General features: G+C 38.9%; 1 protein-coding gene across 1 annotated transcript in view; it reads right to left on the minus strand.

Moving 5' to 3' along the window:
* Positions 1-1,316: 1,316 nt before the first annotated feature.
* VSTM4 (V-set and transmembrane domain containing 4) overlaps positions 1,317-23,812 on the minus strand; it is a 109,808-nt gene continuing 87,312 nt past the window's right edge. Inside the window, exon 8 of the mRNA XM_049790719.1 lies at positions 1,317-1,588. Coding sequence (XP_049646676.1) covers positions 1,463-1,588 — 126 coding nt within the window. The 3' untranslated portion in view covers positions 1,317-1,462. The remainder of the gene's footprint in view (positions 1,589-23,812) is intronic.

Genomic DNA, 23,812 nt, shown 5'->3' on the forward strand with positions numbered 1-23,812 from the left:
TACCAGACCGACACTTAAATAATTGTTAACATGGTGTATTTGTATAGCAATTTGTAGTGTCTAGACTCTTGTAATATTCATGATTCCAAGAACTCTAGGAACAGTTAAGTCAGCTGTATACCAACATGGAGTCTGAGACAATCAGGGGATAAGAAACACAACCATGTCCACATGGTTCTACGGAGGGATGACAATCACTCTTTTTTTAAACGCTTTTTAAAATATATAATTTACCATATATACATAATCCATTACAAATACAGACAATTTATATGGTGTGTAGTAAAAATAAAACATGTCAAGGCCTCAGGAAGTGTGGGTAACACCAGACTGGATTCACTTCCAGAGAACCTTCCCCACAAGTATTCACTCCCCACAGCCCTGTTTAATACCTGTCTTGCATGTCCACTGAAATTCACCCTCACAGTTCAGCTGGACAGGCACTTTGTATCCCTAAGGGTCCCAGGCTATCATTATCCAGACAGGCCAGTCTTGCACTTTTCTCTCACACCCAGGGATGCTGGTAGAACACTACTGTAGGGATGGATTTTGCTTTCAGTCAGAAACCTTGGCTCTCCACCTATAGGTTGGCTTCATCTGTGTAATAAGAAAGATCAAGGGTCCTGCTGTTTGGAAAGAGTAAGAACTTCTCAGATATCTGGAATTTCTCACCAGAAGGGAACCTCCATACTGTAAGAATGGAAGCCCTCGGAAGAGAATGTGATTTGAGCCATGACCTTGGGTGACTGGCAATGAGGAAGTAAGCATTGGGGTAACCCTAGATACTTCACAGTGTGCTTGGACCCCAGATTCCCACCCACCCCCACTTTCTTTGCCTTCACAGCACTGGTATCAACACATCTATTGAAAACAAGAAATGCTCTATTGAGCAACTCCTTGAAATAGCACCCTTCTTTGCTGTGCTGTGTGCTGTGCTATGCTGTTCTGTTCTCTGTTCTTTTCTGCTCTGCTAGGTGCCCCCCCATGCTATCTGATTTATAGAAACCAACATATACCCATTAACTCTCTCACACTATGAACTGAAATGGCATTTCCTCTATTCTAGGTTATGTGTTTGCTACTACTATTACAGGAAATGTAGAAGATTAAAGTGCAGATTATTATTATTTTTAAAAAGATTAAAAAAAACCTAAAACCAGTGAATGTGAAGAGGAGCTAGTTCAGCAGAAAGTCTCATGGGTCATACTCAGAATCTAGTCCTCAGCTTTCATGGCTAAGGCCCCCAGTTGGCTGTTGAAAGATCTTCCAATGTCAGTGGCTCTAATGCTGGTGAGAAAGGCTGAGTTCCTTCTCGAAGGCACATAACCACTGTCAGAAAGTGGGGGACAGCTCCCCTACAAAAGGCACCAGCAAAAATACAAAAATAAGAACTATGTTTCCAAAGGTTCATAAATAACTGGGGTGGCGGGTATTAAATAGGGCCACAGGAAAGGGCATGTGGTTATAGTTTGTTCTCCTCAAAGAGGATCTGGGCATAGACGGTGCTAGTGGAGGTGCCTTTGGCTGCTTGGTGTGGTTTAACTAGTTCCAGCTCAGCATAGGTCAAGTTCTCCTCAGCAATCTTTGGCTGGAAAACAAAAGATAGTACAATTTCAGCAATGACAGGGAAATCCACACCATTCACTCACTCATCAGCTGCATGCATTTTTAGAATTTTGTGGGAATTCAAAGGAGGAAAAGATGAGCTAAAATTTTTTAAAAGATAAAACCTGAAGAAGAGAATGCAATAGATCTCATACAACAGTTATGTTCTATGTTAGAACTATGTTCATAGTTAGAACACTGGGATTTTAAAGGAAATGTATTTTCAAGCTAAAGTGCAACTTAAGATGATTAAATATCAAGTTATGAAGTACAGCTTAATGATGAAAAGAATAAGTTAACTACCAGTCTCCAGTCAAAACAAAAGTTAGTAATAGAAAAATCTTAGAAGTTGATAAATTTAATTTTTAAAAGCCACAGAAACAAAAAAATACCTTAGGAACTAATAAATTAGAATTTCACCATCTATGCATTATTTAAAGGACTTAGGCTATTTAAAATGAACATTTCAGAATATTGTTAAAATAATGATAGAATAATGATTACTAGAACCTAAAGACTATAAGGATAAGAAAAATTACAGCTCTTAATATTTTTAGACAATTTAGACAATATAATTAAATGAATACAACATGCATATAAAGAAACAAAATAAATGAAATAAATAACAAGAAGGAACCAATAAAGTGAAAACTGGATTATGAATCAGAAAACAGAAAAGTATTAGAATTAATTAAAATATCCTGGAGCTTGTGTTAAGAAGACATCAATAATGTAAATTACTTGAAAAATAAATTAACCAAGATAAAACTAGAAAAAGTATAAATAAATGAGACAAGATAATAGGGAAGATACATAACGTTAATAAAACTTTAAATAAAAGTTTATTTAAAATAAAATATTTTGGAACTTACAGGAAAAATTTGACCACAAAAATGGATTATGTTTCAGAAAAATATAATTATAAAATTTAACTCAAAAATAGTTATCAAAAAATGAAGGCAAGAAAAGAGGAGAGAGTCATAAAGAGACAAAGAGATGAAGAAAGGAAGGAAGGAAGGAAGGACAGAAAGAAAGGACAGAAGAGAGGAAGGACAGAAAAAAGGGAAGGAAGGAAGGAAGGAAAGAAGGAAGGAAGAAGGGAGAGGAAGGAGTGAGGGAGAGGGGAGTAGGTGAGGGGGAGGGAGGGAGAAAAGGAAGAAAGAGAGGAAAGAAGGAAGGAAAGAAGGGAGGAAGGGATGGAGGGGAAGAGATGAAGAGAGGGGAGGTGGAGAGAGGGAGGGAAGGAGGAAGGAAGGGAAGGAAGGAGTGAGAGAGGGAAGGAAAGAGGGGGAGAAAAGGAGGGGAAGGGAAGGAAGGAGGGAAGAAAAGGAGGAAGGAAGGAAGGGAGGAAGGGAAGGAGGGAGGGAACATGAAAAAGGGGGGAAGGGAAGGAGGAGAGGGAAAAAGAAAGGAAGGGAGGAAGGAAGAAAGGAAAGAAGGAAGGAAGGGAGGAAGAAAGGGAGGAAGGAAGGGAGAGGGAGGGAGGAAGGAATCAAGGAAGAAAGGAGGGGGAGGGAACGAAGGAGGAAAGGGAGGGAGGTAGAAAGGGAGGAAGGAAGGAAGGAAGGAAAGAAAGAAGGAAGGAAGGAAGAGAGGGAGGAAGGAAGCAAGGCAGGAAGGAGGGGGAGGGAAGGAATAGGGAAGGAAGGGTGGAAGGAAGGGAGGAATGAAAGAAGGAATGAAGGAAGAGAGGGAGGGAGGAAGGAAGGAAAGAAGAAGGGGAGGGAAGGAAGGAGGGAAGAAAGGGAGGAAGAAGGAAGGGAGGAAGGGAGAAGGAGAGAAGGGTGGGAAGGAAGGAGGGAAGGGAGAGAGGGAGGAAGAAAGAAAGGGAGGAAGGAAAGGAAGAAAGAAGGGAGGGAGGGAGGAAGGAAGGAAGGATGCAAGGAAAGAAGGAAGCAAGGAAGGAAGGAGATTCTTCTTGGGTCACAGAGATATTTCAGTGGTTTATACTTGTACATGTCTGACCAGAAATCAATCCTGTTATTCCATATGGTCCCCAGGTCCCACTAGGAGTGAACGCTGAGAAAGGAGTATGACCGAAACAGCAAACCAAACCAAATAAAATCAAAACCAGTGAAATTTTCTTGCTCTCTTTCAAAAACATCAGACTTGGTCATTTTATAGAATCTCAAAAAAAAAAAAAAAAAAAAAGATTCCCTTAACATGCTAATGCCCATGGACATTTGTGCTAATTAAGCCACATTTTAGTGTAAGTCATAGGTACATTTTAGTATACAACTGTGTCTATGTGTACAGAAATATATAATTCTAATATAATTAAATTGATCCAGATGATTATAAAAAAGAAATTAAAACATGGAAAACCACGTGCAAGTTGATTTTATTTCCTGCAAATGTGGCTCAATATTAGAAAATTTTAAATAGTCACAATAATAGAAAATAAAAGCAGATCATTTTGATAAATGCTGAAAAAGTATTTCATAAAATTAAAAATGATTTTTTAAACAATTTTGAGTAATGTAATTGTGGTTGTATATTTTCCTACCACACATAATGAACATTATTGAATAAAGATTAGTTATTTATCCAGCATTCATAATATTAAATATATAGAGCTTCAGTCATTAAAATATAGTGGTACTAGAAAATGCATAAGCAAATGGCAATGAATATGAGAAAATTGAGAAACTAACCCATATCTTATATTTTAATAAATGACATTTAAATAATTGGGTTGCCATTTGAAAAATCAAATACCTATTTTATTCTTTACCCCAGTAAAATTAATACATTTTGACATATAAAATAAGCTCATAAAAATTTTATAAGAACATGTGGCAAAATTAAACTAACTAAGCTCTCACTATATTGAAAGCATTTTGATGTCTGATACAAAAATTCAGAAGCAATAAATAAAAATACATATACTTGATGTGGAGAAAATCTTTACAATTATATTAAAGGCTTAATAATCTACTAACAATGATAAAGATCAAAAGTCAGGAGAACATTAGCAACAAAGACAGGACAAGATAGTTCACAGGTAGGAAATACAAAAGTTCTTCTACATATAAAATAAGTCTCAATCTTTCTAATAACAAGAACTACAAGTTAAACATAGTTTATGTTGGAGTGATAGTACGTTGGGAAGGGTCCAGTCCCATGAGTTTGTTTTCTTAGAGCTTCAGAGTATTCTATTATGTCCCACAATGATACCGCAACTTCATGATCCATTCATCATTTCTATTTGGGCTTTTTCCATATTTTATTTTTTATAATATCTTTATGTAAGCAACATGATTACAAACATATTTGTAAGTTGGGTTTTAGTCATAAAAAGATCACCCCCCCCCAACTAGTGTACTAAGTGCAGTGATTGAAGTATTTTGTAATCCAAGCCAAAAAAGAGAAAAGAAAAGAAATATTTCAGGCCCGGAGAGATAGCACAGTGGTGTTTGCCTTGCAAGCAGCCGATCCAGGACCAGAGGTGGTTGGTTCGAATCCCAGTGTCCCATATGGTCCTCTGTGCCTGCCAGGAGCTATTTCTGAGCAGACAGCCAGGAGTAACCTCTGAGCAATGCCGCGAGTGGCCCAAAATCCAAAAAAAAAAAAAAAAGAAAGAAATATTTCAACAAATGTCCAGAAGAAACTGGGGTGTTCACAGAGTGGGGCACATGCTGCAGTTTTCATAAGAATAGTGGAGCTACATGTTCACTAGAGGTGTGTCCTTGATGGTGGTGGATGATGGTGAGATGGGTGGCGGGTGAGGCCTTTCTCTGCCAGCCTGGGCCACGCACCTGCAACTCCCTCCAGCCTGCGTGTCTGCAGGGTTCAGGATAACAGCGAGGGAATAATCCACAGGCAGTCAGGTTTCAAAGGACATCAACTTTATTAAGGCCCTAGCCACCATGTGTGGCTCCTAAGCTTTTAACCTTTTAAGCAAGCTCTCCTCAGCAGCCCTGGCATCTTCCTGTTTCTGCCAGCCTCTCTCTTGCTAAATCCTCTCTCCATCCTCCCCCAGAACCTCTCATCTGCCCACCTAGTGAGCAAAGCAGGAAGCCAAAGACCCCTCCCAGATGTGGGCAGGTCTGCCTCTCAAGGTGAATAAAGTTCACTGTCATCTTGTGTAAATGTGTGTGCAAGTGAGTAAATATTCATGTCTATACTTTAGGTGCCTTGAAAACATTGAGACCTATTTGTAAACTCAAAAAGTTTGTAGCCCCTCTAGAGAAGTAAATTGGATAATAGAGAAAACGCACATTTTGTTATCTATATTGGTTGGTACCTTCGAAAATTTGGAGTAAATCCATATATTTAACAAGCACTTGCATGAATTTAACTTTAGAGATATAAAAGCCAGTTACTGATTTCTAGTCATTAAAGACACATGGCTTTCATTTTAGCTGTCCAGAATTTTGTGTGTTTATTTTAATTTAGTCATACACTATTGCTTTGGATTTTTACTATATATGTATATATATGTATATATGTATATTTATACATATATCTATATCTATATCTATCTATCTATCTATCTATCTATCTATCTATCTATCTATCTATCTATCTATCTATCTATCTATCTATCTATCTATCTATTTATGCTAAAGCCTTGGTTGTTTTACCAGAATTCAGCACATATAACTCACTCACATTGGTTAAAGTTTCTTTAAAAAAGAATTACCAGAAAAAGTCCTCTAATATTTTCTGTGATGAAGCACCAAACTGGGACTAGGAGATAAAGCAGTTTGGAAAGAACCCCTCCCAGGGCTTTGGGGTCAAAAGCCACTGACAAGTAATCCTCCCACAATGTCTCTAGATATCTCCAAATGTCAAATGTAAAGTTGTCCATCTCATTGAGAGCCTCTCACTTGTTTCTGACGCCGAAGTCTATATATTTCTCTTAGGCGTGGATATCTTTTCAAGTTAACAGAAATTCCTATTCCATCTAACATTTTGGTTTAATTACATTTCACATTATAATGATTCCATTTAGAAATGCAGTGTGTCCACAAATAAGCAAGCAAAACCCACCTCATGTAAATTTTAGAACTAAGATTTATGAAATCATATTGTCCAGGTGTTCTATTACATTACCTTGAAATTGCATTGTTTTCTAGGGTAGATTATCTGTTTATTCTTAAGTTATTCCATTACGTTTGGATATGAAAAATAACACTAGCTTTCTCAACACAGGTCACCAGGCTGGCTTGGCTGATGTGTTGTTTTCATACATTTTTATGATGTTTCTATAGTAAACATAATTTAATAAAGCCAAAGCACACTAAATAAATAATTGCATCTAGAAAAGCAATAAAAACAAATAAAATTAGTACTTTCATAAGTGGAAAGGTACTTCAATTACTGCTACCAGCAACAACCCACCATAAAATGTGAAAAATCATTTCCCTTATGCATATTTCTGGAATATAATAATTTGATTGAAGATATGAGGCAGCACACAAGAGGCCCCAAATTGTGAAGTGTATACAGTTTCCAACAGACTACGCATAATATCAATCCCTGGCACCTTTAAAGAATCCATTGTTTTTCTGGCTTGCACACTTGGCTATGACCATCAACCATGTGCTTAGTTATATTTCCTAGCTTGTTTAACTGGGAAAAATATCTAAATGACCAGTCAAGGGAGGGGGGGTAAATGTAGATTTTTTCATAAATTTTTGCCTGGCTACTTTTCTTGGCTGGGGTTTCAGTGGTAGGTTTTAGGTGCTAAAAAAAAAAAAGATGCATTTATAGAAAAATGCATTGTTACTAGTCTGTCAGTGAGATTAGGTAAGATTATAGAATTTATCATAAAACCCAGAGCAGCTGATTGCACTAGCACAGAACATGGCACAGCCTTGCCTGCATTACAGATGTCTTCAACCTTGATAATCCAGACCTTCTGGCTTAAAATGAAGGAACTGGTGTTACTGTTTGTGGCAATGAAATAACAGTGGATCTCTTAACAAGACTGGGAAAACACTTCTGTTAGTTTTCTGTATCCAGTGGCCCTCAGGAAGGCCCTCTTCAAGCCCTCATTCAATTTATAGAGGTGTTTAAAATACAGAGCTTTAGTACAGAGTATTAGTGTTCATGACAATGATATTAAATTGGCTATTAGGCACTCTCACAACAGCATTAGAAAGCACTGAAAACAAAGAAAAAGACAGAAAGAGTAGGATTTCTACAAAGTAAGAGAGATAGTACAGAGGCTGAGGTGTTTGCCTTGCACACAGCTGATCCTGGTTTGATCTCTGGCCTTCGTATGTGCCCCCTGTGCATGATTACCAGTGAAATCTTAGCAGAGAGCTAGGAGTAAGTCCTGAAAGTGATTAGGTATGGCCCACTCCCTTGAAAAAAAAAAGTAGTAGCATTGTATGATTTCTAGACTTAGACATGAACTTTCCATTAATACTTGCTATCCACTAGTAAATAAATGAGGGAGGAACAGAGACAGAGGCTACAGAGATAGTATAAGGATTAAGTGCTTATTTATTGTTATTTTTGATGGGAGTTTGGGATGCACCCAGTGGTGTTCAGGGGTTACCTCTGGCTCTGTGCTCAGAAATTGCTCCTGGCAGGCTCGGGGAACATTTAGGATTCTGTGAATAGAACCCAGGTATTTCCTGGGTCTGCCAGCTGTGTGCAAGGCAAACGTTCTACTGCTGTGCTATGGCTCCAGCAACTAAGTGCTTATTTTGCATGCAGAAGACCTAGTTCCATTCTTGGCACTGTGTGGTCCTCAAACACCTCTAGGACTGATTCCAAAGCACTAAACTAGGAGTACCTCCATGCATACAGCCAGAGGATAAGCTTAAAAGGATTAATGCCAGGAAAATCAGGCCCAGAAAACTAAGAAATTTGATACCTCTAGACAACACCGATTTCAAGTTCTCAGAGATAGTTTCTGAGTATCATTTTGTAGGTTCATTTCCAGGATTGAAGCCAAAAGTTAACATTTATATCAGAAGAGAGAGTGATATTTAACATTCAATGCAGACTTCTGCCAAATAACATTTTCTCAGAGAGACCACAGTTGGATGTGCAAGTTGAATTAAGCTGTAGGAATAAAAGAAAAATGCAATTGCAGCCATTGCAAGTTCTCCAATGTCAGAAGTTCAATTGGGTAATACCATTATCACAGCAACAGATCAATAACTAGGACATGGGATGTTTATGCTAACGTCACCTTAGAGTTAAAAATGTGATTGCAGTTCTACTGAGTTGCACTATCAGGAATCTATTTACCCAAGAGAGAATTATCTATTATAGAGAGCAGACTTCCTCTTCCCTATTCAAGATAAGTGCTCATTTTTTATTCAACAGACAAGTACCTGGTAAAATAAACTCTCCCTTTACAATGTCTACATACATCAAACCATGGTCCAAAGAGTATATCCAGTGAGGCTCCAATGGATAGAATTCACATAGACCCATCATAGGAATTCACAGGTTCAAGTTCAGGGAAGAAAAATAGGTCTGGTAGTACTGAATAGTTCCATTAGTATCAATATGCCTTGGAAATGAACAAGACTTAATTTTGAGTTTTGCAGATCCGCTGTTTGTCGTCTTTATATTGAGACATATTATGAAAAGAAGTATAGCTTCCTGATGTGTACAATAATATAAATAAAGCCTTCAAACAAAAGAAACACCTTTAGATTAGAGAGGCATTAAATGATGACACCAAGGACACAATGTAGGAATTACCTCAGGAGATAGCAAGAGGATGTTGGTCAGAAACGGTCCCTCTGAGATTAGAACTCTGAACTCACCTGCACCATCTTGCTCAATCTTTTGGGAATCCAAAGAGGGTTCCATGGCCATGCTCACTTCACAAGCAATAAAACGTAGGGAACTTGAGTGGGGGAGATAGAATAATGTAAAGAATCTGTCTTACAAGTTTAAAGCCCTGGCACCACCTAGAATATAAGTAAATAGAAAATCCATACAACTTGTTCCAGGTCATAAAATTTGTCCCAGGTCATAAAGTCACTGTTGAATAGAGTCTGAACTGAGAGCCAAGCCAACATCCAGCCCTGGTGAATGTACTTATGGACAGTGTTCTGCACTGAAAAGGCAGTCAGTGACACTAATTTCAATGCCGTTTACCCATGTGAGTCAGCAAGGCATATATCCATCCACCAAATCCTAAGGGGGGAGACCATGACATTTCAAATATAGCATGGAATAATCATTGGTCCAGATTATATTACAGTGATTCTACAGAACATATTTCTGCTTGATAGGCACAGAGCTCCAACCAAAAAAAAGATGGGGAGAAGAGAGGCGACTCTCATCCTATGAAAAGGTTTGAAGTCAATACATGGAGAACATGAGGCTTCAGAAACCCTGGAACTATTGCTGACTGGAGTAGACAACAAAGAGGAAGAATCTGATTGGAATGCATCAGGTGATGCCTCACCTTTTACTATACTGTCACCTCTCTCAAGATTTTTAGTCCTTCAGATAAAAGCAGATGTAGCACTGACAAGCATGGCATGGAGGTAGCAAGGATGTACACTCTGCGTCCTGTAGTCCAGACTGTGTGGGAGAGGCAACAGATGTTTGATTAGAGGTGCTCAAAGAACAAGTGGGAACAGCAGGTGAAACTCTCAAAAAGGTGCAACTAGAGAAATTAAGGGAAATTTCTTAGCCTACAGCTGGAGCCACATGCCAAGTATACTCTCATCCTCTCCTGGAGCTTCTCCCTATAGCTGAGATACTGATCCATTGGGCCCTCTAGTTCTAGTGCATCACTGATAACAGACTCCTCACTCAAAAGTGAGAGCACTGGAATTCAGTTCTGTCTCCCAAATCCAGTCTCCAATGTGACTGTTGACTTAGATGCATCTTGCCAGTGTGAACCAAGGAATGGAGACTGAAACCTTTGATCAGAATGCACAAGTGAGTACACTATGAGACCCCTATTATTTTAGACTTCTATAAGTCCTGGAATTGTGCATTTCAGCCGGAATTCCACCTCTTATCTCATTTGCCATTAGGAAGAATTTAGAGCACAGAAGTCTTACATGAAGCTCTGTTGACACCAGGGTTGGAAAAACACTAAGAACTCAAGAGTTGAATAAATTCCTGAATCTGGAGAATTCAAAGAATTTCAGCAAAATGCATTTTTGTGCCAGGAACCATCTAAACCTGTTATATGTTCTGAGGAGAGACAGAGGTGACTAGAGAATGTGATAAAGCCCTGCACGTAAGGGCCTGGGTCTTTATCACTCATTAGGCAGTTGGATGTCTTTCTATTTCACCAATGTATGCTATGGATGCCATAATGTGATTATCATTAATTCTCTTGGGGAGGGTCCTGATACATGAAACTTTTCATAGTGGTACAATGATAGCTTCATAATCTAATATAGTCATTCATTTTCTCCTCCCCACAGGCAGTCAATGTATGTTTTCCCAGATTCCTTCCAAAAGTACTTTTACTGGCAGTATTCATCAAAAGAATTTATACTAAAAATGGCATACATTGATAATAGAATTCTCTATAAAGCTCCATTCCGATAATATTTAATCTTGAACACTATTCATCTTCTTATCAACTGAATTCCTTAGTCTTTAAGATCTCCAGATGCATTAGAATTTTAGGGGTACTTTTTGTGCTAGAATCTTTCACACACACACACACACACACACACACACACACACACACACACACACACACACACACACTCTCCCCACCATGGAGAGGACAGACTAAAAACCACTGGCCCACTTCCTTGGTTATAATGGTCAGTCTGTGGATTGACACAGAGGACAGGTTCTGGTTCACAAGTATTTATAAAGGTGGAGCACTAGTTTAGACCATAGACTCATACAAAAATTCAGTCATTTACTAGCTGTGTTTTTCTGTGCGTACTGCCTAACCTCCTTGTGCCTCTTTTTCATTAAGTGGGACTCATAATTGTAACTATCAGATAGGATTATTTTGAGGATGAAATTAATTTTCTAGAGGAAATTAGAAAATTACCTACTAGAGATTGAAGAGATAGTACACAGGTTAAGGTACTTGTCTTGCACTCAAACCCTGGTTCAATCCCTGAAACTACATATGGTTCCCTGGGTACCACCAGAGAAGATCCCTGAGAACAGAGCCAAGAGTAAATTGTGAACATAACTAGGTGTGGTACAAAAATCCTTCCTTCAAAAATGGTAGAAAATTACCTTTTAGATCTCAATCTTCTGAATTCTGACCTCACCTCTCAGCTTCCGTGCCTCTGGCTAACCAGTGCTCCAGCCAGACTGATTATTTCTTGAATATCTTTTGATCTACCTCAGGGCCTGTGTTCTCAGCCTGAAACATTCTTCCCTGTGTCATAGGAAGGATCCCTCATTGGCTTCCTTATCTTGTTCTGCATTGTCACTCCTTGGCATCATAAAGTACTAGCACTGGTTTTCTTCTATCATTTGGATTTATTAATGACACCTAATTTTACTTAGTGTCATAATTACATTACATAAGGTATTTTTATTCTTATCTTCATTTTCATATGCAGAAACAAAGGCAAAATTCCAAATTACAGCTACTTGGCGGCAGGTCTGATACTAGAATCAGGCCTTGAATCACTTGTGAAATTTAATCATAATCAACTTTGTAACTGTGTATCTCATGGTGGTCCAATTAAAAGTTTATTAATCATAAAAGTAAAAACAACAAAGTCAACACACAAAGTGGTGGCTTTGTCAAACTTGCACACCATGGTATCTATATGTTTGGGAAGTATGGAGCCAGTAGCTGCACAAGAGTAAAGCTCTGATTTTCAAAATTTGCTGATTTACACATGGTGTATCTTAAGGGATGACTGACTTCAAGTTGTTAATATTTTCTCCACAGTATAGTTGGAGTGGGCTGGACCACACTACTGGCTACAACAGAGCTCACTAAAGAGTCTTAATTTGGGATTCTGGCACACAGGGCATGCCCAAAGAATATTTTAAATAAATGAATTCATGATAATCCAGAAAAAAACCTATTACGAGACTATCATTCCTGTAGGAATCCTTGGCATTGAGGATGTAAGAAGGGGAGACACACTTGGAAGTCATGAGTAGAACCACAGAGCATCTTTTTTTTTTTCAATCAGATTTCCACAGTCTGACTACAAAGTAGTAGGAAATCTGGGGTTTGTTGCCAAGATATATATCATATTTGTGCATGCAATACCTTTAAAGTGAGCAATTTAAAAATACAAAGGTAGTGTGATAAGTGTATGGATGTGACATATTTATATATATATATATATATATATGAATACATGCATAACATCCCACATAATGGGGAGCATTAAGAAAGTAGTTACTCTTCGTCAGCACAGAATAAAATGAGAAACACTTTTGGAAAGTAATTGGCTAAATCTATTAAAATAGAAAATGCACATATACTTTCAACAATCCATTTCAAAAGGTCTACAGAAATACCATTAAGCAAAGTTATACATGAAAGGATATTCACTAGAGAATTGATCCAATGAGTAAAAATCTGGGTACTGATTAAAGAAATAATGGCACCATATCATTCTGAAGACATTAAAGAATTGGATATATATACAAACTGATGTAGAAATATTAGCCTAATGTATTGTTAAGAAAAATCAATGCACACAATTTTTTTGACCATTCTCATTTTTATAGAACTTGGCAAACTAAAATAGGCATGCCATTATCCATTGCCATGACTCACATTGATACAGATAGCTTGTGTAGTTTTACAACTATAGATAGATAAGATATAATATATATGGGAAACATTTAGACTATAAATCAAATTCCTGACCAGGGTCACTTGAAAGAAATAAGAGTTTATGTAAACTCTTATACTTTAACAAATGGAGAGTTCTTAAAATTTTTGGCTGGGGAGTTCCCAAGTAATGGATAGGATATATGGGGGTCCCCGCAAGTGATTCTCTGCTGAACAGGCCAGTGGCTCAGTGAAAGATGCCAAGATGTGGTGCTGCTCAGTGCTGGGGGTACCTAAATTACATGGAAATGTTGGAGACATCCAGGGCCTTGCCAAGGGAGGCTCAAGGGGCTATGATGTGCCAGGAATTGAACCCACATCAGGTACAAACTAGACATATGCCCTAACTACTATACAGATCTCTGGTCCTCAAGGGAGGTTCCTAATTACCAACACTACTCTTGTACCTCACTTAAAATCTTTATTGCATCCTTGGCAAGAAAAGATGGGAGGAATCACTTTCCCCAACTTTTTAAACTGTACTATAAAGCAGTAGTCATTAAAACATCATGGTACTGGTATAGAGATAGGCCCTCAGATCAATGGAATAGATTTGAATATCTGGAGATGGACCTACAGGTTTATGAACAATTAATTTTTAATAAAGGAACAAGAAATACAAAGTAGAGCATGGAAAGCCTCTTCAACAAGTGGTGCTGGGAAAACTGGTCAACTATGTGCAAAACAATTAATTCAGAACTCTCTTTAAGGTCAAATCAAAAAGACCTTGATATCATATCTGAAACCATAATATAAATAGAGGAAGATGTAGACAGAATACTCCATGACATTGAAGCTAAAGGCATCTTCAAGGATAAAATATCTCTGGTCAAGAAAGTTGAGGCCACGATAAACATATGGAACTACATTAAACTAAGAAGCTTCTGTACTTCAAAGGAAATAACTACTAAGATACAAAGGCTACTCATGGAATGTGAGAAACCATTCATCCAATACCCATTAGGTATGGGATTAATATTTAGAATTTACAAGAGAGGGAGTGAACTTTTTACAAGAAAAATAATCTATCCCCATCCAAAAATGGGAAAAAGAAATGGACATTTCCTCAAAGAAGAAATACAGATGGCCAAAGGCACATAGAAAAATGGTCCACATAACTAATCATCAAGGAGATACAAATCAAAACAACAATGAGATATCATCTCACACCACAGAGACTGGTACACATCACACAGAAAATAAAGAACAACCAGTGCTGGTGTGGATAAGGAGAGAAATTGCTGGTGGAAATAGAGACTGGTGCAGCCTTTATGGAAAACAATATGGATATTCATCAAAAAGCTAGAAATTGAGTTTCCATATGATTCAGCAATACAAAAATTCTCCTGCATTTCTATGTTCAGCACAATACTATTTATAATCATCTAAATATGGAAACAACATGGGTGCTTGACAACAAATGAATGGCTAACAAAACTGGTACATCTACACAATGAAATACTGTTTGGAAAAAATGAAGTCATGAAATTTGCTAATACATGGATAGATATAAAAATTATTATGCTGAGTGAAATAAATCAGAGGAAAAAGAATATAGAATAATCTCACTCATTTGTAGGATATAAGACAATGGATAGTACAGTAATACTATCCAGAGACAAGAGAGGTCCAGCCCAGGGTAGAAAACTCACCAAAGAGTGTTGAATGCATTTAGAGTAGAGAAGGATTTACTAGAATAATGATAGTTGGAGTTGATCACTCTGGACATAACTTGGTACAGAGAGGAGAGAAAGTGACATGCAAGGCACCTCTTCATTAATAATAGTGCAAAACACCATGTCATAAAGAAAAGAGAAAGAGGAAGAGAGAGAGAGAAAGAAAGAGAGAGAAGCAAACTGCCTGCCCAGACAGGTGGAGGTGGGGGGCGTAAGGAGTGAGACAGAAAGAGGAGACATCAGTGATGAGAAGGATGCACTGGTGAAGGATGGTTTACACTGTATGATGAAAACCCAACAATAAACAATTTTGCAACCATGGTGCTTAAATAAAACAATAAAAAATCATAAGAGAAGGTCAGACATGTCCCACTCCCAGCACTCAGTGAATACAGAATGCATAGTGTAATTCGGATAAGAGACAGCCATGCCAAGAGCCCAGAGAGAGGAAGAATGGCCAGAGCTCCAGTACCTGATAATACACATCTTTGATGGGGTGATCTGGTTGGTACTTCTTCTCCCCTTCTGCCCACCTGGGATCATTTGTGTGATGTAGACAGTAATGGAGCTCATGTTAGGCCAGATCATACTGGAAACTGAAGTGTGTATATTATCACCATTGGCACCATTAGCATCACCACCGTCAGCATTCCTGAACTCATCAATCCTACAAACACTAAAGCCATCAGTCTCAGCTCATCATGATGACCAAGTTCATCACTAGCATCAGCATCACCTCTTATGCATTAGCCACAAGACATAATGCACATGGCACAAACTGTATGAGCCTGAGATCAGATGAGACACTGTCAACTCATTTTCTGAACCCATGTGTAAGATGAGCAAAGAGCACATGTAACTGAATTCATCATTTGTGTTCCCTCTAAGCACATTCACTGCAAATTCATAAGGCTGTACCTTATTGCCTTTTGGACCTCACATCTGCTTGCTGACAAAATTTAAAGTCGGCCTTAGGAATTTATTCATTTCTAATAAACTAGAATTGAATCTGGCTAGATAAAACAAATCCCCTTAAATTTAATGTGCATTTGTCAGGAGCTCAGACATTTATATAGGCTTTTGCTTCCTGATATTTTAGATGCTATATCTTACAGATATGGTGATGGTTTTTCTTATTCCAAAGTGGCTTTTCATTTCTGATATTCTCTACTTGAGACTGAAAAAAGTCTTAATAACAACTCTGACGTACTTTGTGTTCAAAACTGAGGTTTTAGAAGAAATAGGCTTAAAAAATAAAAAACTCAAATGTGAGCTCAAATGATATTTTGTAAGGTTACAAAAATAAAGTAAAAAAGCTAAAATATCGTTTTTCTCAGTGGTACAATAATCCCAGCAATAAAGTTCCCATTAAAAGCAGTAAATCAAAGAAGTTAAGGGGGAAAACAAGCTCCCGAGGCCCAGGGACATTACCTGAAGACATACTGAGACTAGCTTAAACCACAGTGGTCCTCTACGACTCCACAGGAGTGGAACGAGTAATATTTGAGCAGAGGTGCTGCCAGATCTCTGGTGCTGCAGGTTCCCTCTCTGCCACCTGATCATCTTTATCTCCTGATCTTTATCAAGACTCAGGTGCCTGTCTCCCCAGCACCCTGCAAACTACCTATCACAGCTCAAAGTTTGCTAAGGACTCAGTACATGCCAGATTGAAAATGGATTAGAATAAATCATTAATGCAGCAGAGGGGAGAGATGGCCTGAAAGTCAATTTCAAATTTATCTTCCACCTCAGAGCACAAAGCCACTTCGTGTTCTAGAATGGAGAAGGCAGCCCCTACTACTGTCTCCTCACACAACTGGAGTAGAATACACACTGTTTTCCCCAGGGATTCCTAATAGGTGCTTACAGTGACTCTAGTCTTAAAATACTCATTAAGCTAATTCTGTTCCTTGGCCATCCTTTTTTAATCAAAGCCTCCTCCCACCATGTCCTTTTCCTGCTAGACAGACAAGAAGCATCTGATATGGATGCAGTTGCTATAAACAGCAAGAAGCAGCAGAAAGTTCTTGGTACTAATTGAGCTGGGGGGAAAGAGGGCCTCCTGGGCCAGCACCAAAGGACTCCCACAGATAAGGTGCTCCCAGCTCAACTGAGTGGCTCTAGCTGGCTTCCCAAGGAGAACAATTCACAGGGGAAGTCCAGGCTGCCTGTTCCCTCAAGACTGGAGGAAGCCCAGGGAACTAAGTGACTTGTGATTCTCCCCCCTCATCCCTTTGAAAGCCTCAGTATCATGCCTTCCCTTCAGCCAACATACATAACTCCCCGTGACAATAATGGGCTGTTCATAGTGTACCGAGGGGAGAATAGAATTTTTATCTCTGTAAAAATGGCACTAGCGTGGTACAAGCAAAGTTTTTGTTTTTTTCCCAAGGCTTTTACTTGGGGCAATATATTGTACATGTGGTTGTGGGTTTTTTCCTCCTTTTTAATTTTAAATCAAGATTATGAACATATTTTACACAGGTTAATATATCCTTTTTATGTAAAATTTAACTGAAACCCATTCAAGCACATTATCAACAAGAGAAATTCTCTGGTTTATTATAAACATCCTTCAAGAAACCTGAAATGTGTGTCCTCTGGAAATAATTTTACTGGGATTTGGATCATTATTAAAATCCTCTCAGAATTCTATCACTGATCTCTCATATGCCTCAAAGCCCTTTTCTTCTACTGTTCAGAAGAAAATTATTTTCGGTGTTGGCAGTATAATTTGGGTGGTGAAATCAAGGCTGGCAAAAGAAGGTTCTATCCTGACATCAGGCAAACACTGAACAGAGCAGGATATCTGTGTCTAGGCAGACCACTAGAGGAGGGGGCGTTTAAATCATGGTGAAATCAACCGCACCCTTTCTGTGCTTCTGCTCTTTCTAACTATCTTCATTCATGAGAGGAAGTGACTTCCTCTGGTCTTCCCCTAAACTTCTCATTCATACCAGAGGCCTGGTGTAATATTTTGTACACCCTTTTAGGATTCTCTACTTGCAAGTTCCAGGATAGGACCACACTGAGTCGTTATTCAGGAAAGATTATTGGGAATAGGCTGGGAGTCAATAATACCCTTTAGCAAGGTATTGCATGAGGTCTCTTATAAAACATTAAAATTCAGAAAAATATAAAGTCCTCCTACAACTTGACCACATAAACACCAATAATATACATGAGGGAAGACAAATAGAATTTTCTAACAAGATATATAAATGATCAATAAAAATGGAAAGAGGGGTTAGCATCATAACACAGTGGGTAGGGAGTGCATTTTCCATGCACATGGCCAACCGGGTTTGATCCCTGGTATCCTACAGGATCCACTGAGCAATGCCAAGACATACAAAGAGTAATTCCTGAGTGCAGAATCAGGAGTAAGCTCTGACAGCAATTGGGTGTGGTCCATAAAACAAAACAAAACAAAAAGTAAAGGGAAGCTCAGTATCACTAATCATTAGGGAAAGGCATGTCAAAACCACAGAAAAAGATCGCCTCATCTGCATTAGAATGATTATATTTCAAAAGGAAAGAAAATAACCCCAACCTTGTCACTGGAAGCAAAATGTGGCCTATAGATACAAGGAAACGTTGCTTAAATTTAGATAAAAGACATCATACCCTGGGGGAATTTTGATGACATGAGCTAGTAACAAAACAAAAATAAGACAGTAACAAAACAAACATGCAAACAAAAACAAAAACACAAAAAGTAGAATCCTGGTGCAACTCCTAGAGCAGTTAAATTTATGAAGACAATGTTGATGGCTGGTTTCCAGGGATTGGGATAGGGGAAAATGAGAACTGGTGCATCGTGCGGATCCAGTTTTTGCAAGATAAATAGTGTTCTAAGCTGGATTGTAATAATGTGAACACACTGAACCATAGGTTAAGAAAGCAAATTTTATGTGTACTTTAACACAATTAAAAAAATAAACATACCACTGTGGCCTTCTCTAAAGAGCCTACAGTGTGGTATATAGTTTTGTAGAATAAGACGTGATGATGCCACTTCTGTATGGTTCTACTAAGGAAGGGAGCCCAAAAAGTTGAGTGAGCATAACCATACTTAGGAGGATCTAAGGGAAACCCAAGGACAAACCCTGCAGTGAGATGAGAAGGTAATTGTGGGACCTGTTAGGCAGTAACACAGAAAAGAGGCATGTGTCATAAATCATTAGTGAACTTGAGGGTGAGTGAAAAGAAGATGCTAGATGGGGTACCATTACCTGAGTCAGGAGTATCCCCTAGAAAACAGGAAAGAAAATGAGTTTAGAGTATGTAGCAGTGAATGTGGGACATGCCTGGATCTTCAGGGGAGTCCCACAAACAACAATGAAGACCAGTCTGGAAAGCAGCTTAGGTTCCTGATGGCATCTGGTGTACATGTGAAGGGAATGACTCTTCCTAAAGGAGTATTCACAAAGAAAAGAATCATTGGACAGAAATGCTTTGTAGACATAGATAAGGGAGCAGCAATTATGGGGGGAACAGTAGACAGGGTGCAAAGCAGTCAGCTGGAGTGTATGATCCAGGAATCAAGTAGCTCATGTTAATGGGTCACTGAGAAGTGCCATAAGTGCCAGCACCAGAGAGGTCATCCCATGCAGAGGTACAGTCAATGTCCAAAAGAACCAATATTTATGGAGAAATTTGTAAAGGTGCCAGAAGGTCTCACAAAATGACAGTTTGAGGTGCCTAGTGGCAGTTCAGAGAAGGCACGGCTAGTGTGAGACAGTTGTAGGGCCACAAGCAATAGGCCCAGAATTTCATGGTGTTCCTGAGAAGAACAGATGCTGGCAGTTGAAGAGAGCACAGCCCCTGTGCATACCAGACAGCAGAAGCCATGCCTCATCCTGGGATTAAGGAGAAGCAAGAGAGTATTAAAGAAAGGAAAATCGAGTTGAGAGTGTGTCTTAGAAAAATCTGGCAGTAACTATCCCTAGTATCAAGCTCCCCTGGATGGGAGAAAGAGAGACTAACTAGGCTAGTTGTGGTAATTCACACCATGAGATTCCCTGGATTTCTAGGTTTTTAGTCTGCTCAATAGAGGACACACTGCTTCTTAGAGAACCAGGATAGCCTGACCCTCAACCTTCACAGCTACCACGTGCTCCAACCAGTATTGGGGGCTTCTAGGGCACCCCCTTAGGGAAGAGGGTGTGAATACAGAGGCTTACTATCCTCTTTTCCCTTTCAGTTACGGCTAATGTCTGCACACTGGTTTCTCCAACTCATACTTTCCCTTTGCTATTCTGCATAGACACTGAGGCAGGTTCTGCACACCACGAAAATGATTTTGTTTCTCTTCCGCCACTTGGCCTCCAAGTCAATAAGTGACCTCGAGCAATGGCAATAAATCAAATGTGCTTCTAACTTCCTCCACTCCTGAAACAAGGTCTAAGCAGAATGAGATGGATTTGCTGAGAGAGGTCCAGGAGCTCTGCAGTAGGGCTACCTAAGTAACCAAGGGGAGGAAGTGGGGAATCCTAGATAGCCTCCATGCAAGTACCTAACCTCCCCCCATGCCCAGTATAAAGGAAGAATTCTATGAACATGATTCCTCATCTCCAGGAACTAAGAACCTCTGTGAAGCTAGATCATGGCTGGCTGTCAATGCGGAAGAGCATCAGACAAACTGACAACATTGCCATTGCAAAGTGCCCACAAAGCTCTCCACCTCAGTAGCTAATGTTGAAAGTGAATAGATGTGCTTGGCTTTTTGTCTGTTTAAAAGAGTGGAGTAGAGTTTTGAGGCTCAGAGTACCAGACTTGCAAACATCCTCAGACCATGCACAGAGCACCATCTTTGCCAGCTCTGCTATTGGAGTCTGCAGTCCAGCTGTGGGAGTGCCATAGATAGGGAGTACAAGCATGTAAGGTACTACAGTAGTGGCTCAGCTAAGAGCATGATCCTCTCCATGAGCACTTGTGCAAGCACCACAGTGAACAGAGTGTAACTGTCTATGAGCACTATAGCAAAGTTTTGAACACGTTAATCTGATGTGCAACCCTATTACTCCACCTTCTATGAGCACCACACTTAAATTGTGAGCACTACAATTAATCATGTGTGCAATCCGAAGTCCTAGCAACAATACCACCAATAATGGTGGCACGGGGAAAGACGGAAGAAATAAAAGGACATATATTTAAAAGGATTTATATTTAAAGTGATATATATCATTTTATATAAAAACATATATTTAAAATGTATATATTTTAAATGAGAGACAATATTTACTTGAGGAGTGAATCACATCTAATGGTGCTCAGAATTTACCCCTGGCTCTGCACTCAGGGAATACTCCTGGTAGTGCCTGAAATATCTATTGGATACTGGGGATCAAATCCAGGTCAGCAATGTACAAGGAAAGCGCTTTACATGCTCTTCTCTTTTTTAGTCCTCATCAGGCACTTTTGACACCTTGCCCATAGAAGATCTAAAATGTCTTTCTCATTTGACACCTTGCCTATAGAAGATCTAGAAAGTCTTTCTCACTCCTATTTTTGACAAGTCCTCTGATCTCTGCCAATCATTGGCATATGTGTATTTCTCAAAGGGCTGCATCAATTTGGGAACAAAAGAAATCCTCACTGCTAAATAAATGGAGGGTAAAGTGCAGAAGCAGAAACACAGAATGTCCTTTGGTGTGGAGGAATCAGTGGAACAATTGGGATTATGTGTGTAGACGAGTGAATGAAGTCCATAGAGCATTTAGCAGAGGGACTGGCACACAGTAGGAGTTCTATAGGTTCTGTCATCCTGCTAATGAGTCAGCAGGCAGCCTAGCTTCAGAGAGTATGTATGGATCAGCATCACTCTTGAAAGAGAGATCAGGGGCTCTGTGGGTTATGATTGCTTTCTGAGAAGTGCTCCTTAAAGGAACACTTGCGTAATTAAACACCTACACTGGTGCAGGTCCAGCTCTTTTCTCAATTACTGACCAAGGTCTGTGCAAGTCAACAATTAGCTATTGACTTAGTTTCAGCTACCATCAAGACTTATTGATCTGAGAGATAAATATTGACCAAACTGAGACTGAGATCAATGCTGGCCTCTTGGAAAAATAAATCTTAATATTAACCCAAACCTGCAGAGATGAGGTCTAATTTTTTTTTTTTTACTGTAAACTGCTGCTTAGAGGCCCATTTGCTGCCAGCAATCTCTTTATTGTTCATTGTCAGAGGTGTCAAGTAGTTTCCAATTTGACTTGTTTCTGGAAATTTTTATAGAGAAAATAGCAAAGACTTTTTGGATAGCCAATAATTGAAAGGCCGCTTGATATTTTAAAAGTATCATATTTAGTGTTTTGGAATTTAAAGAAGACAACACAAGAAGAGTGGTTGAGTAGAGCAAAGGCCCTGACATAACATACTGGAGGTTATATTTAAGAGCTAGCAAGAACAATTAGCAAGCAGGACAAAAAGAAAGGAATTGTGGAGTTACCAGATACTTCAGTACAATGGAATCTTTCTGAAATATATATTACTGTCTTGATATACTTTCTGTAAAATTAATGCTTTCCAATGATTGTCCCTTTACCAGAGCAGAGTAACTATTCAACTACTATTGAGTGTGGATGCCAGACCCTAATGCCTAGAGAGAGCTGGCAAGCATATCTGGAAGCTGTGTGGCCCAGCACTGCTTATGCTGAGAGCCATGGAGGCAGAGTTGATGGCCCCTAGAACAAAGCCAGAATTGTGCATGAAAGAGAAACATGTCAAATTCAACAAACACAAATAGGCAAACAAAAGAAATGAATGACAGAACTGTATGATTAGGATCAGAGTTTTTTGTTTTTGTTTTTTTTTGGGTCACACCCAGCAGTGCTCAGAGGTTACTCCTGGCTCCATTCTCAGAACTAGCTCCTGGCAAGCTAAGGGGACCGTATGGGATGCCGGGATTTGAAACAATGACCTTCTGCATGAAAGGCAAGCCCCTTATCTCCATGCTATCTCTCCGGCCCCAGGATCAACCCTGAATCTCTTAGGCCACAGGAATTCCCTTTCTTCCCCAATGCTTACTGTGCCTATGCAAAAAAAAAAAAAAAAAATGTGGGGGGAACGCCAAACCCTACCACTCCAGCACCCATACTTTTTCTTGTTTTGTTTTGATTTGTTAGTTTTTTACTTTATTTTCCTTCTCTTTGTTCTTCCACTTTTCTCTTTCTTTTTCACACTTGTGGTTATTATTTAGAGATTTATATTTATTTCTATTTGCCGGGTCCATTTTTTTTCTTTTTTCTTCCATTTTTCTTTTTTTTTTTCTTTTCTCCTTTCTTTTTTTGGTAGTTGTCACCAATTTTTTTCTCCCCTTTTTCTTATCCTTTTTATCTCCAATGACGGTGGAATGGATGCTCAATCTACAACAAACTGTAAAGTGGAGACCAGTTGCACTGGCATACTGGGGGGTAGAGGAGGGAGATGTGGGATGCATGCTGGGAATAGGGACGGAGGGAGGACAGCACTGGTGGTGGGAATTTCCCTCATTCATTGTCACTATGTACCATAAATGATGCAGTGAAAGATTTGTAATGCACTTTGGTCACAATAAAAATTTAAATATATATGTATATATATATATATAAAGAATACTAAAAATATTATTTCATGGGATCTGCTTAATGTAGCCTTAAACTTCATAAGAAGTTTTCATCCATTTGGTGTACAAAAGATTTTTTAAAATATTTTGATGCCAGAGAATACTACTAGTGGCTGACACTCAGATGTGATTTAATGACAACAAATCTTAGTGCCACTTTCAATGTGTTACTGGAAGGGAAGGAAAGATGGTGTT

The sequence above is a fragment of the Suncus etruscus genome, chromosome 17 (assembly GCF_024139225.1).
Source record: "Suncus etruscus isolate mSunEtr1 chromosome 17, mSunEtr1.pri.cur, whole genome shotgun sequence".
Lineage (NCBI taxonomy): Eukaryota > Metazoa > Chordata > Mammalia > Eulipotyphla > Soricidae > Suncus > Suncus etruscus.